The 14,330-nt window shown below is 40.4% G+C and overlaps 1 protein-coding gene across 1 annotated transcript in view; it reads left to right on the forward strand.

Annotated features, from left to right (window-relative positions):
* The first annotated feature begins 248 nt into the window (after positions 1-248).
* The window catches only part of LOC120515962 (probable thiopurine S-methyltransferase), a 57,713-nt gene continuing 43,631 nt past the window's right edge, over positions 249-14,330 (forward strand). The window contains exons 1-3 of the mRNA XM_039737362.1: positions 249-335; positions 9,699-9,863; positions 12,793-12,885. Coding sequence (XP_039593296.1) covers positions 9,751-9,863; positions 12,793-12,885 — 206 coding nt within the window. The 5' untranslated portion in view covers positions 249-335; positions 9,699-9,750. The remainder of the gene's footprint in view (positions 336-9,698; positions 9,864-12,792; positions 12,886-14,330) is intronic.

Below are 14,330 nucleotides of genomic sequence, written 5' to 3' on the forward strand. Positions count from 1 at the left end.
GTTATTGTACAAAAGTAAATTTGGATACGACGGCGGCATTGTATAGTGTGAGGTACTCGAATACTCTACGAGGCGAAGTCGAACATGTCGTTAAATGTGTATTTATATGTAATATCAGCCAAAAGTATTGATGCGTTTCAAGTGTTACTTACTAATGGAGCGTTTTATTTTCGTATTAATACAACTTTAGCGTTATGTCTCGCCCACATTACATAGTTCAGTGTGGGAGGCGGGCTTTGCACACACCCTCGCTTAGACACTCCTCGCTGTTTCCGTTTAGACTCATCCGGGTGCCTTTGCATGCTCGCTGCTTTCGACGAGATTTCTCGGGCACAGTAAGTTTCCAAGGAAGTTGTCATTTTTAAAGCGTTTCAAAGTAAGCGCCGGCAACCGAGAAATATCACCGCGCGCAGGTCTGTGTGGACTCCGCTTATAGGTTTCGCGCAGCCGGTGAGCCGGAGAGACACAGCGGCAGATCCTCTAATTTGCTTTTAGTAGACAAGAAGAGAGTTCTATAAATATTATTATTGTTGTTTTATTAACTAAGTAATATCCGTATGAGCACGCGGTTTCCCAGGTTCGATGCAAGCCATTTGTGTCTGATTCAGCCATGCGACCCCTAACGCTGAGAATGCACTTTCCAGGGCAAATATTTTCAGGACGACCTCTCGCGACCTTAGAAATTTCAGTTGGTTATGTAACTTTCAGAGCACTCTTCATTTTAGGTTAAAAAATAAACGCGGGTGCCTGAAGATTTGTCGCAAACTATATAGACGTTAGACCCCCCTTCACTGAGGCGTCCCCAGGAATTAACTTCGTTTTGTCTTTTTAATGAGGTGGTGTTTGTAACAGAATGACCAGGAGGGACCACACCTTTCATCTAGCAGTAGCCTTCGGTTTCCTCATTCCACCTCCCTCGCCAGCGATAAATACACAAAATACCAATAAAAAGAAAAAATGTGAACGTCACTTTACGTATTGCACAAAAACAGCCTTATCTTGTACTAGTAGAATACCCGCGCTTCGCAGCGTAGAAGTAGTGTGTTAAAGAAGTTATGAAAAAGAAAAGGAAACATTTAAAAAATAACGTAACATGATTGTTAATGTAATTGTTTTGTCATTGATATGAGTGTTGCTGGCATATATATATATATATATATATATATATATGTCTGTGTGTGTGTGTATATGTGTATATATATATATATATATTGTAACGACCCGTGGTTGAGTATTGAAGTTTTCGGAGCCGAACTCTGCCGTGCACTTCCCCCAAGCTGGTCGGCCCGCTTAATGCCAGCGCCATGCACACAGCTGTACCTAGCTCATTAAGCGAGCGAGCACTCGTGTCCCATACACCGCACAAGCCCGAGTGTCTCCATATATAATTGCATAGATGGAATCTAGCAACACACAGCTCTGTCCTTTTGTATCTCTTTATTAGAGCAGATAATCAGAAACAAAGCTTAAGCTCAACACACTGCAAGGCCATTGTCAAGGTCATTCATAGAAACATCCCTCTCACTGATGGTAACTTGTTACACTTACTTATACCTGGGCTTCAAATGACCCAAGCCCACCCAAGCAACCGAAACATAAACACATGTAACATTTATAGAACAGGAAATCAATTACCTTGCTTGCCCAGTACAAACAGTAAACGTTACAGAAATATACCCACAATGCACCACGCTGTCAGCGCTGACTGCAGGGTCATTACACAGCCCACCCCCCAAGAGGGTTAGTGTCCCCACAACCCCAATCTCCACAATAAAAATCCAACAAATGTCCTGGCCGACGACGGACACGCTTCCACTCTCCTGACGTTCTAGCACCCGTTGCTATGGCTCAGTCCTGAGTCCGTCATTGTCCGTTTCGGCACTGAGGGTGGATGATGGAGATCTACTGTGGTTATTCTGCTGATAGTTTCGTGGAGGACCTCGGTGACGTGGGTAGCATCTGTAGCGGTTACTGTCTGCTGCATATTTGCTTCCCTGGACTGGGGTTGATGTTGGTTGGACGAGACTGACCCCCACTTCCTCAAGCTGGTCCCCTTCCATCCCTCGTTCAGCTGCTCTCGTCAGCTGGTGCAGGCGTGGCGATCGACCCGTCGCTGACCTAGCCTGTAGCACCTCCTCAGCCCGCTCAACCTCCCGCAGTGCCTCACTCAGATCTCGGGGTGACAACAGATGGACATGCCGACGGAGACGCTCCGGTGTAAGGCCCCTCAGGAAAGCATGGAGGCTGTGCTCCTCCCTCGCTGCTGCCGGGAAAGTAGGGTAGCCTGTCCGTGCATCGACCCTGATGTCAGCTACGAATGCTCCCACGCTCTCACCTTCACGCCGGCGTCGGTTAGTCAGCTCCTCTCTGCTGTGCTCTTGGATGGCACGCTCCAATTCGACAATACTCTGATCCATAACGGCGTCTTCTAAACAGCCTGAGATCCCACTTCTGACACCAATGTAACGACCCGTGGTTGAGTATTGAAGTTTTCGGAGCCGAACTCTGCCGTGCACTTGCCCCAAGCTGGTCGGCCAGCGGAATGCCAGCGCCATGCACGCAACTGTACCTAGCTCATTAAGCGAGCGAGCACTCGTGTCCCATACACCGCACGAGCCCGAGTGTCTCCATACATAATTGCATAGATGGAATCTAGCAACACACAGCTCTGTCCTTTTGTATCTCTTTATTAGAGCAGATAGTCAGAAACAAAGCTTAAGCTCAACACACTGCAAGGCCATTGTCAAGGTCATTCATAGAAACATCCCTCTCACTGATGGTAACTTGTTACACTTACTTATACCTGGGCTTCAAATGACCCAAGCCCACCCAAGCAACCGAAACATAAACACATGTAACATTTATAGAACAGGAAATCAATTACCTTGCTTACCCAGTACAAACAGTAAACGTTACAGAAATATACCCACAATGCACCACGCTGTCAGAGCTGACTGCCGGGTCATTACAATATATATATATATATATACACACATACATACATGTTTACATATATACACACACACATATACTATGGGGTGCCAAACAGACAAATACATTGATTTTGTGAATATATAAAGTCGGCGTCAGAATATATAAAGTCAAAACTTGAATATATAAAGTCATTCCCAAATATATAAACTCAGCGTCAGAATATATAAAGCGCTGACTATATATTCAAGTTTTGACTTTATATATTCCAGCGCTGACTTTATATATTCAGAAAAAAGTTTTGACTTTATGTATACCGACAGTGACTTTATATAAATTCTAAATTCAACTTCCATTCCTAACAAAGATATTTCTGGTGACTAAATAGAACCTACTTATATCCAAATTTGAGCTATTGAGCTGTCACCTGCCTGCCTGAATAAGTCACCCTCGCTTCGCTCTTACTTTTTTACCATTCATTTAATCATGGCTAGTGGCGGAAAAATTATAAAAAGTGGACAGAAATACAGACAGACAGATGTTGGATTTTATATACATAGAGATAAGGTGGTTAATATTTGAAGGTGAAAACAAACTAGGCAAAAGGGCAGATGATGTAGAATTGGCTAAATTGTTACAGAGGGATAGAGACAGCATACAGCCTTGGGCAGATCTGTTGTAGGTGAAATTGATAGCTATAATTTAAATGTAAGGTATTATGCAGAGGAAGCAGAAATGTTAGATTTGAATACATCATGGGAGGTCGTAAACTTGTGAGAAGGATCTGGGAGTTATGGTGGACTCGTTGCTGTTCTTCATCCAGATAGAGAACTCCTCAACTAAGCAGGTCAATTACCAACAGCAGCAGCTGATTGGATAGACATATTAAACCCATTAAGAAAGGTTTATCAGATATACATGAGCTTATGTATAAATACTAAATCACTTCACTAGTTTACTCCTATTTATGTTTTTAAATGTACCATGAATCAAGGCTATCTCTAACTGTTTATTTACTCAGGTATAGGACAGCAAGAGGCATATACAGGCAGTACACATTAGAGACATCCATTCATCCATTTACTGTGCACGGTGTTCTCCTTCAGACATTGGGGGCCCGGTGTCATTCTGTCACAGGGTACACTCTCACCAACCCCGAAGCAGGCATATTCAGTTACCAGTCAACCTTCTAGCATGTGTTTGTGACTATGAGAGGACAATGGAGTTTACAGAAGAACCTTAGATGAACTTAAGAACTCCACACAGATGGCCCATTGACTCAAAATCAAATTAGGGTCCAAATGCTAAGATGCAATTATTTTATAGTACTGCTTCTGCCCCTGTTCTGCATATTACAAGTCAATGTATGTCATAATAGCTTACAGAAATGTGTTGGACGTCTTCTGTCTGGCCACCTTAAGGGACAGATACATCTGTATTGTCAAAATGTGTGAAGAAATACATAAATGTATGTAATTTGCGGATTAAGAAAGGAGGAAAGTTAAGCTGTATGAGTATTGCAGATATTCGTTTCAAGTTTCTTGTTATCTGCCAGAGATGGCTATGGTTACCAGGGAGGAATCCCATTTTTGTGTGTTCGATATGCAGAAGCAGAGCTACCATCAGATTGTACTGTAGCAAAATTTGACCTATCTTTTCCTTCCTAAACATGCAATGCACAAGATATATTTCAATTAAATGTAAAATCTTTACCTTTGTTCATAAATCTCACTCCAGAATCTTTGGAAAGAAAAGAAGAGCGAGCAGAATAGCTGTTTTTGTACCTGTACGTCTTGAGAGAAACTACAATAGAGAATGAATTCTGTTTTGACTAACTGAGCCACACCCTTACCCTTTCTAGACCTCCATCCATTCCGAGCACACTAAAAACTCTCAACCTTTTTCACAGTTCCTTAGGCTCTGCTTCCTCTGCATTGAGAAGGTTTAATTCTGTAATGAAGCACCGAGAATGAGTTTCTTCATCAAAAGAGGATACCTTTCTCATATTGTGGGCAGGGCCCCCAATCAATCCAGGAGAAGACCGCCTAACATCCACTCTGAGAGCAACACCAGTAATGAAATCTACATCCTACAGGTCCTACTATTCCACCCTAACTCGCTCTATCCAATCTGTCATTAAACAAAATTTCTAAATTTTATAGAGTCTTTACACAGGTGCATTTTTCCGAATCCTTCTTTGATCTGCATTTGTCAACCACCTGATCTAAACATACTTCTCATCTGCAGTTCACTTCACAGAGGAGGGGAGTGTTCCAGAATGTAGCTGTAACAGAAGCCGTTGTGCTACTTTGAAATGTTGCCAACAGTACCCTTGTTTCTCATCCATCCATTATACAACCCGCTATATCCTAACTACCGGGTCACGGGGGTCTGCTGGAGCCAATCTCAGCCAATACAGGGCACAAGGCAGGAAACAAACTCCGGGCAGGGCGCCAGCCCACCGCAGCCTTGTTTCTGATACCCCTGGTAAATTCGATATTAAACAATGACTTCTTCCCAGTTTTAACATTTTATTTACTGCATTTTTTGTTGTTTAAGTGTCCAGCCATCTAGATAGGTGAATCAGTGAGATGGTTAGCAGGGCGCCTGTTTAAGCCTTCTAGATCAAAGGTCTTACAAAGCCTATTGTAGAACACTTCACATATCTTGATCATATTCACACTTCTCTCACTGTGTTCTTTCACAACGCTTCAAAGACACCTTTCAAAGAAAACCAGAAGCTAAGCACTTGCTCAGACTGGAATCACATATTTCTACAGGTGTTAATAACAGGGTAACGTTTTAATCACTCCCTTCATGTTCTCTAATGACAGCTTTTTCTCAAATGCTCTCACTTTTTCTCCTTTCATCTGCCTTGACTTTGTTCCTTCCTTTTCCTTCTATATATGTTACCTGCTCTTTCCTCTTTAATTGCTCGTCAGATGAAGGTTATGCAGCCAAACACCACTGTCTGTGTTTGACTGTGCCCAGTCTCTCTGAGCAATCTGACTGGTGAGTTTGCAAGTGGTGGCTCAGTGGTAGGGATGAAGTTCAAAAAGGACTTAAAATGGAGCATTTCAAAAACAACAAAGAGAATAAGATACCAAGGAATATTTTTTTTATTTATTGTTACCTATGGTAAGCAGAGCTAATATACTGTGTGTCTGTGTATTTATATATATATATATATATATATATATATATATATATATATATATATATATATATATATATATATATATATATATATATATATATATATGCATACTATCTCTCTATATATACATACAGGGAGATTCACTCGAAAGAGGTCCCAAATATTCTGTAATACCTCTTGCTTGGATGAAGCAATCTGAATGAAACAACGTGCTATGTGCTTCTCAGTATATGGAGTATTGTTTAAGCCAGGGTGCACTTGAGTTGGAGTGATGAGGTAGGCTCCAGATAGCCATTGCAACATTTAACCTCCGTTTGCAATTTCTGGGTCCATACTGCCCGTACCCCTTCACTCAGTCACTCAACTTCTCATCAGTATGGTGTCTTCATGGTGCGAACCTATTGGGTCACCAGTTCGTTTAAGCAATGTCAGAATCAACTAGATGACCGTGAGTTAACGAAAGGTTACTTCCAGCAAGATGGAGCAACATGTCACACATCAGCAAAGAGCATGAAAAAAAAAGAGTCTTTCTTCTGCAACAGGGTCATTTCAGTGGGGCTTTGGCCACCACGATCACTGGATCTGACACCACCAGACTTCTTCTTTTGGGGTATACTCAAAGGAAACGTCTGTCGGAACAAGCCGCGCACTTTGGAAGATTTGAAGGAAAATGTCCAATGTGAAATCAATGCTATTCCCCAGAGACGCCAATAAGTTCTGGAACGTGGAATGCCGCATCGAAATGTGTCTGGAAGAAAACGGAAACCAATTCCAGCATCGCATGTAAAGCAATCGATTACACATATGTCAAGGTATAGAGTGTATTTTTTTGGTTCAGATTGCTTCATCCTAACGGGAGTTACAACAGAATATTCAGGGCCTCTTTCAATTGAATCTCCCTGTACATATAAACTCTTTTAATATGACTGAATTGTCATTGGAAGAATTCAGTAGTGATATTATAAGTGCATTTGAAGTTCAGGCACCGTGAGTTGGCTCCTCTTTATAACAATTCATTGTATGGCCTTCTAGTGATAGCTATGAGCATAAGATACATGCCAACTTTACTATTTCCATAGGTAGCCATACTTTTCTCCCAAGCTGGTTTTAATGCAAATTCAGATTGATGTTCATGGATGCTTTTTTGTATAGATACAATGGTGTGAAAAACTATTTGCCCCCTTCCTGATTTCTTATTCTTTTGCATGTTTGTCACACAAAATGTTTCTGATCATCAAATACATTTAACCATTAGTCAAATATAACACAAGTAAACACAAAATGCAGTTTTTAAATGATGGTTTTTATTATTTAGGGAGAAAAAAAATCCAAACCTACATGGCCCTGTGTGAAAAAGTAATTGCCCCTTGTTAAAAATAACCTAACTGTGGTGTATCACACCTGAGTTCAATTTCCATAGCCCACCCCAGGCCTGATTACTGCCACACCTGTTTCAATCAAGAAATCACTTAAATAGGAGCTGACTGACACAGAGAAGTAGACCAAAAGCCCCTCAAAAGCTAGACATCATGCCAAGATCCAAAGAAATTCAGGAACAAATGAGAACAGAAGTAATTGAGATCTATCAGTCTGTTAAAGGCTATAAAGCCATTTCTAAAGCTTTGAGACTCCAGCGAACCACAGTGAGAGCCATTATCCACAAATGTCAAAAACATGGAACAGTGGTGAACCTTCCCAGGAGTGGCCACCCGACCAAAATTACCCCAAGAGCACAGAGACGACTCATCCGAGAGGTCACAAAAGACCTCAGGACAACGTCTAAAGAACTGCAGGCCTCACTTGCCTCAATTAAGGTCAGTGTTCACGATTCCACCATAAGAAAGAGACTGGGCAAAAACGGCCTGCATGGCAGATTTCCAAGACGCAAACCACTGTTAAGCAAAAACAACATTAGGGCTCGTCTTAATTTTGCTAAGAAACATCTCAATGATTGCCAAGAGTTTTGGGAAAATGCCTTGTGGACTGATGAGACAAACGTTGAACTTTTTGGAAGGCAAATGTCCCGTTACATCTGGCGTAAAAGGAACACAGCATTTCAGAAAAAGAACATCATACCAACAGTAAAATATGGTGATGGTAGTGTGATGGTCTGGGGTTGTTTTGCTGCTTCAGGACCTGGAAGGCTTGCTGTGATAGATGGAACCATGAATTCTACTGTCTACCAAAAATCCTGAAGGAGAATGTCCGGCCATCTGTTCGTCAACTCAAGCTGAAGCGATCTTGGGTGCTGCAACAGGACAATGACCCAAAACACACCAGCAAATCCACCTCTGAATGGCTGAAGAAAAACAAAATGAAGACTTTGGAGTGGCCTAGTCAAAGTCCTGACCTGAATCCAATTGAGATGCTATGGCATGACCTTAAAAAGGTGGTTCATGCTAGAAAACCCTCAAATAAAGCTGAATTACAACAATTCTGCAAAAATGAGTGGGCCAAAATTCCTCCAGAGCTGTAAAGACTCATTGCAAGTTATCGCAAACGCTTGATTGCAGTTATTGCTGCTAAGGGTGGCCCAACCAGTTATTAGGTTCGGGGGCAATTACTTTTTCACACAGGGCCATGTAGGTCTGGATTTTTTTTTCTCTCTAAATAATAAAAACCATCATTTAAAAACTGCATTTTGTGTTTACTTGTGTTATATTTGACTAATGGTTAAATGTGTTTGATGATCAGAAACATTTTGTATGACAAACATGCAAAAGAATAACAAATCAGGAAGGGGGCAAATAGTTTTTCACACCACTGTAGATAGATTGACTTTAATTTTAGTATAGTTGGCTAGATAAATAGAATTTTATTTGTCCCCAGAAGTGTACAGCTCTTGAATGTAATTCTATACAAAGTTCAAATGTTTACACTTGCACCATTTTCTCCTAGAAAGTGCAGAGCATGTGCTGAATTTATTTTAATTAATTTAACTATTAATATTCTGAGTGCATTTTTTCCACTTAAGGTTCATGGGATACTAAAGCATATTTTGGTAGCTTTGGACACAAGATAGTAGCCAAAGCTGAGCTCACATCCCACACAGCACACTGATGCACACACACACACACACACACACACACACACACACACACACACACACAAACAACAGGTTCATTTGCATCAACCTTGCTTACAGAAGAGTATTTTTACAGTTAAGAATAACACTTCAATATTGAAATTAAGGGTAAGAAAATCAACTGCTTGCTTTAAGAACATATTCTGGATTCTGAATCTGTGTTAAAACAAAATGTCAGACACTCCAAATAAAACTACACAAGTAATTTAGTCTTATTATATATTAATTATATATAATTGTGAAAATGCAGAGAATAATGAAAAGAAGCTGACAAAACATAGATCTTTAGATAGCAGTTATTGCATTTAGTCCTTCCATAGACATTTATTTCATTTTTATAGATATGTTTTCATAAAGTAGGATTGCTGTCAGCAGTGTTTTTTGCTCTTTGTGTGGTTCTCTGCAAAATATTTTTACTAGAAAGTATATCTGTCATTCTGTCCTGTTTGGAACATCACTCTGTGAGAATAACTCAAGGGCTAACTTCTCAGAATGAATGACTGTCTCCTTTGTTTCCTTTTACAGTCCTCATACTCGTGGCTGTTTTGGGGCAGTGTGAGTGAACACTATCTCCACCATGACTGACACCTATGATGTTCATGTTCAAGAAAAAAGACACATGTTACCAGATGAATGGGTTGATCGATGGAAGGATGGAAGAATTGGATTTCATCAAGATATTGTCCACGAGTAAGCCGAGTAATTGGGTTGCTATTAAGTAATGTGCCATTTATTCAATTTTAGTAGAGTTTGAGTTATTGTGTTTTGTCTTGTTTGATCAGGAGTCTGTCAACATGTGTTTCTGCATTCTTCCATTTATGTGCGCCACTTGTTTACCCAGTATTTAATATATTTTTTTAATGTATTTTTATTATTATGGACTAATTGCTATTCATCAATGCAAGGGAAAAGAGTAGTGAATAGTGGGATAATTTATTATTCCCCAAAAGTAATGTGGCATGGTGACACAGTGGTTTGCATTGTGTCTTGAGTTTAAATCCAGCATCTGGTCTGGGTTCATGTGCAGGCTGCATATTCTCCATGTGCTTGTGTAGTTTTTCCCACCCATATGGCAAAAGTGTGTGTATGTGTGTTGGAGATCCCATATTGTCCCAGGTGCATGAGTAAGACCTGAATTGGTTCCTGATCGGAGTTGATTCCTGTCTTTCATCTAATGAGCCTGTGATAGGATCAGCCTACCCTGTTACATTGAAATGGGTTAAGCAGTACCCAAAAGGTACTGACCCATGCAAATACTTCTATTGATTAGTCAAAATTAAAATATTTTCCTAATAACAAATGGAATCATTCCAGATACGTCTCCACTTTACAAAAATACAAAGGGAGAGCTAATATGCAAAATGCATGGAGGAAGCACCCCAGCATAGGATCACATCTGCTATATGTAAGGTTCACATGTCTTTGCGACACACTACACCACCATGTGACGCTGATCTGTAGTGCTAATAGAAAGGATTCACACCCTTGGATGTTTTCGTATTTTATTGCTACACAACATTGAATCACAGTAAATTTAATTGGCCTTTTTAACATTGATCCACAGAAAACAAAACTTGTTAATGTCAAAGTGAAAACAGATAATTGCAAGGTGGTTTAAATTACTTATAAGTGTAATACACAAAATATTCAGTCCCATAAGTATTCACCCCTTCAGTTCAGTATTTAGTAGTTGCAGCTTTGGCAGACTTGACCGTCTTTAGTCAGTGTGCATAGGTCTCTCTCTCTCTCTATCAGCTTTGCAAATCTGGACACAGCCATTTTTCCCCATGTTCCTTCCTTTGTACACTTTCAGCAGGTCAGTTCCTAACTTGCTTAAGTTAATGCTACTGAAAAATGTTGTGTTCAAAATAAAAAAATCTGAGCATCCACATGCGCACACTTTAAGTCAATGTTAGATTAGATGACTTCTAGTTGTGGGTTATGTCAGAGTTGCATCTGATCTTGTTGCCATAAAATGTCAGTTTACACGAGTCAAAATCACTCAGTAAGTCAAATTTAGGAACTTAATACCAACCTTCCAGCACATTTCGTGCTTACTCTTGTAAGGGACGACTGTGACACCCATGAGATGGAAGGACTGGTGGAGAGAGGTGTGCACAGGATACTAGATGGCAGTCCGCCAGGGTTTTAGAGGTGCCTGGGATTCCTGTAGGGCAACATAGAACATGGAGTTCTTTGACTCAGCCCTGCTGGGTTCAATGAGTGGTGCCAGAGGTTGCTACATGGGCTGGGGAGCCCTATTTCATGGGATTTCCATCCTACTTGGAAGTGCTTTCGGGCCACGTGTACAGAAGACCAGAAGTACTCCCGGGTGGGAGATAAAAGGAGCTGCCTGCCTCACATTGACAAGCCAGAATTGAGAAGAAGGTGTTCAACTCTTATGAGGAGGAGTGGAGGAGGCAGTGACAGAGAGAGAGAGAAAACAAAGAGTGTGCTATCTTGTGCTTTGTTGTACTTGTAGCTGTTGTGACAAGAAACGCATATTGTGGAAGAGTTTTCCACACATTGGAAGAGTTTTCCACAATAAAAGACTATTTGTGCTTACGACTTGTGTCCATGTCTGCTTGTGTTGAGTGTTTGGGGAGCTGGAGCTCCCCCTGGGGTCCACACCGTTTTTTGTGATGGCTAATAATGTATTGCCTGACTCACCTATTGCTATGCATAGGGTTAGTAGGTATGACGAGTTTGTTTGCAATCTCATCTTTTTTTCACTTTTTGTAAAACACAGAAGTCAGACAGATGAGCTTCTCTTCTGTTTGTGTGGTCCAAACTACCTGTTTCTTATTCCTGGTTGTTATATACTACTAGGGGGCTTTGCCTCCTGCTCGCTTAGACCAACCACCAGTGAGGTACAGCTGATGTGCATTTCGGCCATGCTGTTGCCCAAAATTACTCCACATTCTTTTAGGAAACTGATCAGTAAAACTGATCAGAAACTGGATCAACACACTTACGTATTTCCTGAAGCTGCTTAATCCTTGCCATGGTAGTTGTGAGCTGGAGCCTACCTTCACAGATTTAGGTACAAGGCAGGAAGCAATAGTGGGCAGGCACAAATTCATTACAGGGCCCTTTATTGTTGTTGTTCTTCTTTTGGCTGCTCCGGTTAGGGGTCACGACAGCGGGTCATCTTCCATATCTTTCTGTCCTCTGCATCTTGTTCTGTTACCCCCATCACCTGCATGTCCCCTCTCACCACATCCACAATCCTTCTCTTAGGCCTTCCTCTTCTCTTCTTATTACAAGGCCCTTTGTTACTAATTACAATTGTAATTAATAATAATTAATTACTAATTACAGTTACTAATCAGTTATCAAGTCCAGAAGGGCAATAACGTTTTCACACTAGATCTGGGGTATTGTATTACTTCCTTTAATACAAAATCAAGTAAGTAACAACTTGTTGTGTTATTTGTTTATTTTGTGGACCCTTTCACCTAATGTTAGGTTTTGACCAAAGGTGTAATAACTTTCACTGTGAAAAATAGAAAATAATGCAAAAATGAGATGGGGGCTAAAACATTTTCACTTCACCTCATGTTTTTTTTTTATACTGCTGTTTTTATAGGTCTTTAACGTTACATTTTTATTTATTTAGGTTACTTAAAAAATATCTTGAAAAAATTCTGAATGGAAGGAAAGGAATTCGATTCTTTTTTCCTCTTTGTGGAAAAGCTGTTGACATGAAATGGTGAGTTCTGTCAGCAATTTACATTTTAAGCACTTTGAGCTACATTATTTGTATGAAAATGTACTATATAAATAAATGTTGTTGTTGTTATTGTTTAAAGCCATGACATGTTCTGAAAAGACAAGCAAATTAAAAAAAAGTTTAAGGCAGTTTGAAAGTCTGCTAACACAATTGACTTGGCGATTACTGTAGATAACTCATTTTTTAAATCACCAGGGGCCTCATGTATAACGCCGTGCGTAGAACTCGCACTATAACATGGCGTAAGCACAAAAGCCGAAATGTGCTTACGCACAGAAAAATCCAGATGCAGGAATCTGTGCGTACTCCAACTTCCACGTTCTTCCGCTACATAAATCTCGATCAGCGTGAAAACTAACGCCGTGCACGCAGATTATGTAACGCCCCAAATCCTCCCAGAATTACGCCTATTTGAATATGCAAATCAATATAAATCGCCCTTAAGCGCAGCCTTCTGTGAAAAGACAATGGGAAAAGCACGGGGGGAAACATAAGAATTTCAGCGAATACCAAGTGGAGGCAAAGGAAAAACATACTATTTGTTCAAATAAGCCGTGGTATAATCAACAAAAGGAAGTTGATCGAGTGACATAGCGTGTTGGAGAAACTTGAAAGCTCACATCCACAAAATCGCACAGTGCCGGAAATAAAAAAGAAGTCACATATCAAAGTCGCCGTGGAAAGCCGAGTTGTAAGCCCACTGTCTGAGTGTCATATGAAAGCTTATTAGGGTACAGAGAAAAAAGCCACACGGTGGGGGAAAAGCACGAAATGTCCACTTCAATCTTGACATTTCCACTTTAATCACGTAGTTTATTTTGTCATTAAAGTAGAACATCATAAAATTCATCTTAAAATTGTTTAATTAACCAGTTTCTAAAATCACATCGTAATTAAAGTAGCACGTTAAATGCTTTGTTTTGTATTTGATTTTCTATGTGCTCTATGTGTGTGAATCACTACTTGTTTCTTAAACCGCTCTCTTCCTCCAACTGGACACAGAATCCATTACATTTGTGATATTACAGCTCTCTGAATAACTAAAATACTGAGATGTATACGTGATGTCATTTTCATGATGATAGGAGTTAAAGCACATTATTAAACATGTTTCACTTCGATGAAATAATTTATTGCAGCAGTACTCAGGGGCCTCTAAGCTTGTGGTGGCACTGGGCAGAGGAAGAATCGGTGGCTCCTTCGCCCGCCAATGTCAGTAAAGTATCTTATGCACGGTGGATGGCCACGTATGTTGCAGACACTAGCCGCCTCGTGCTCATGACACAAGCATTTAACTTTTGCCGAAATTTGTCGCTGCGTTTTTAGCTGTGTTGTTATTTTATCTTTCTGTTTTATATTCAATATATATTGGCGTAGCCGCCACTGCAGTCAGTGCTTTTCTTTCCCAAGTAACCGATCGCCAT

The sequence above is a fragment of the Polypterus senegalus genome, chromosome 15 (genome assembly GCF_016835505.1).
Source record: "Polypterus senegalus isolate Bchr_013 chromosome 15, ASM1683550v1, whole genome shotgun sequence".
In the NCBI taxonomy this organism is placed as follows: Eukaryota; Metazoa; Chordata; class Cladistia; order Polypteriformes; family Polypteridae; genus Polypterus; species Polypterus senegalus.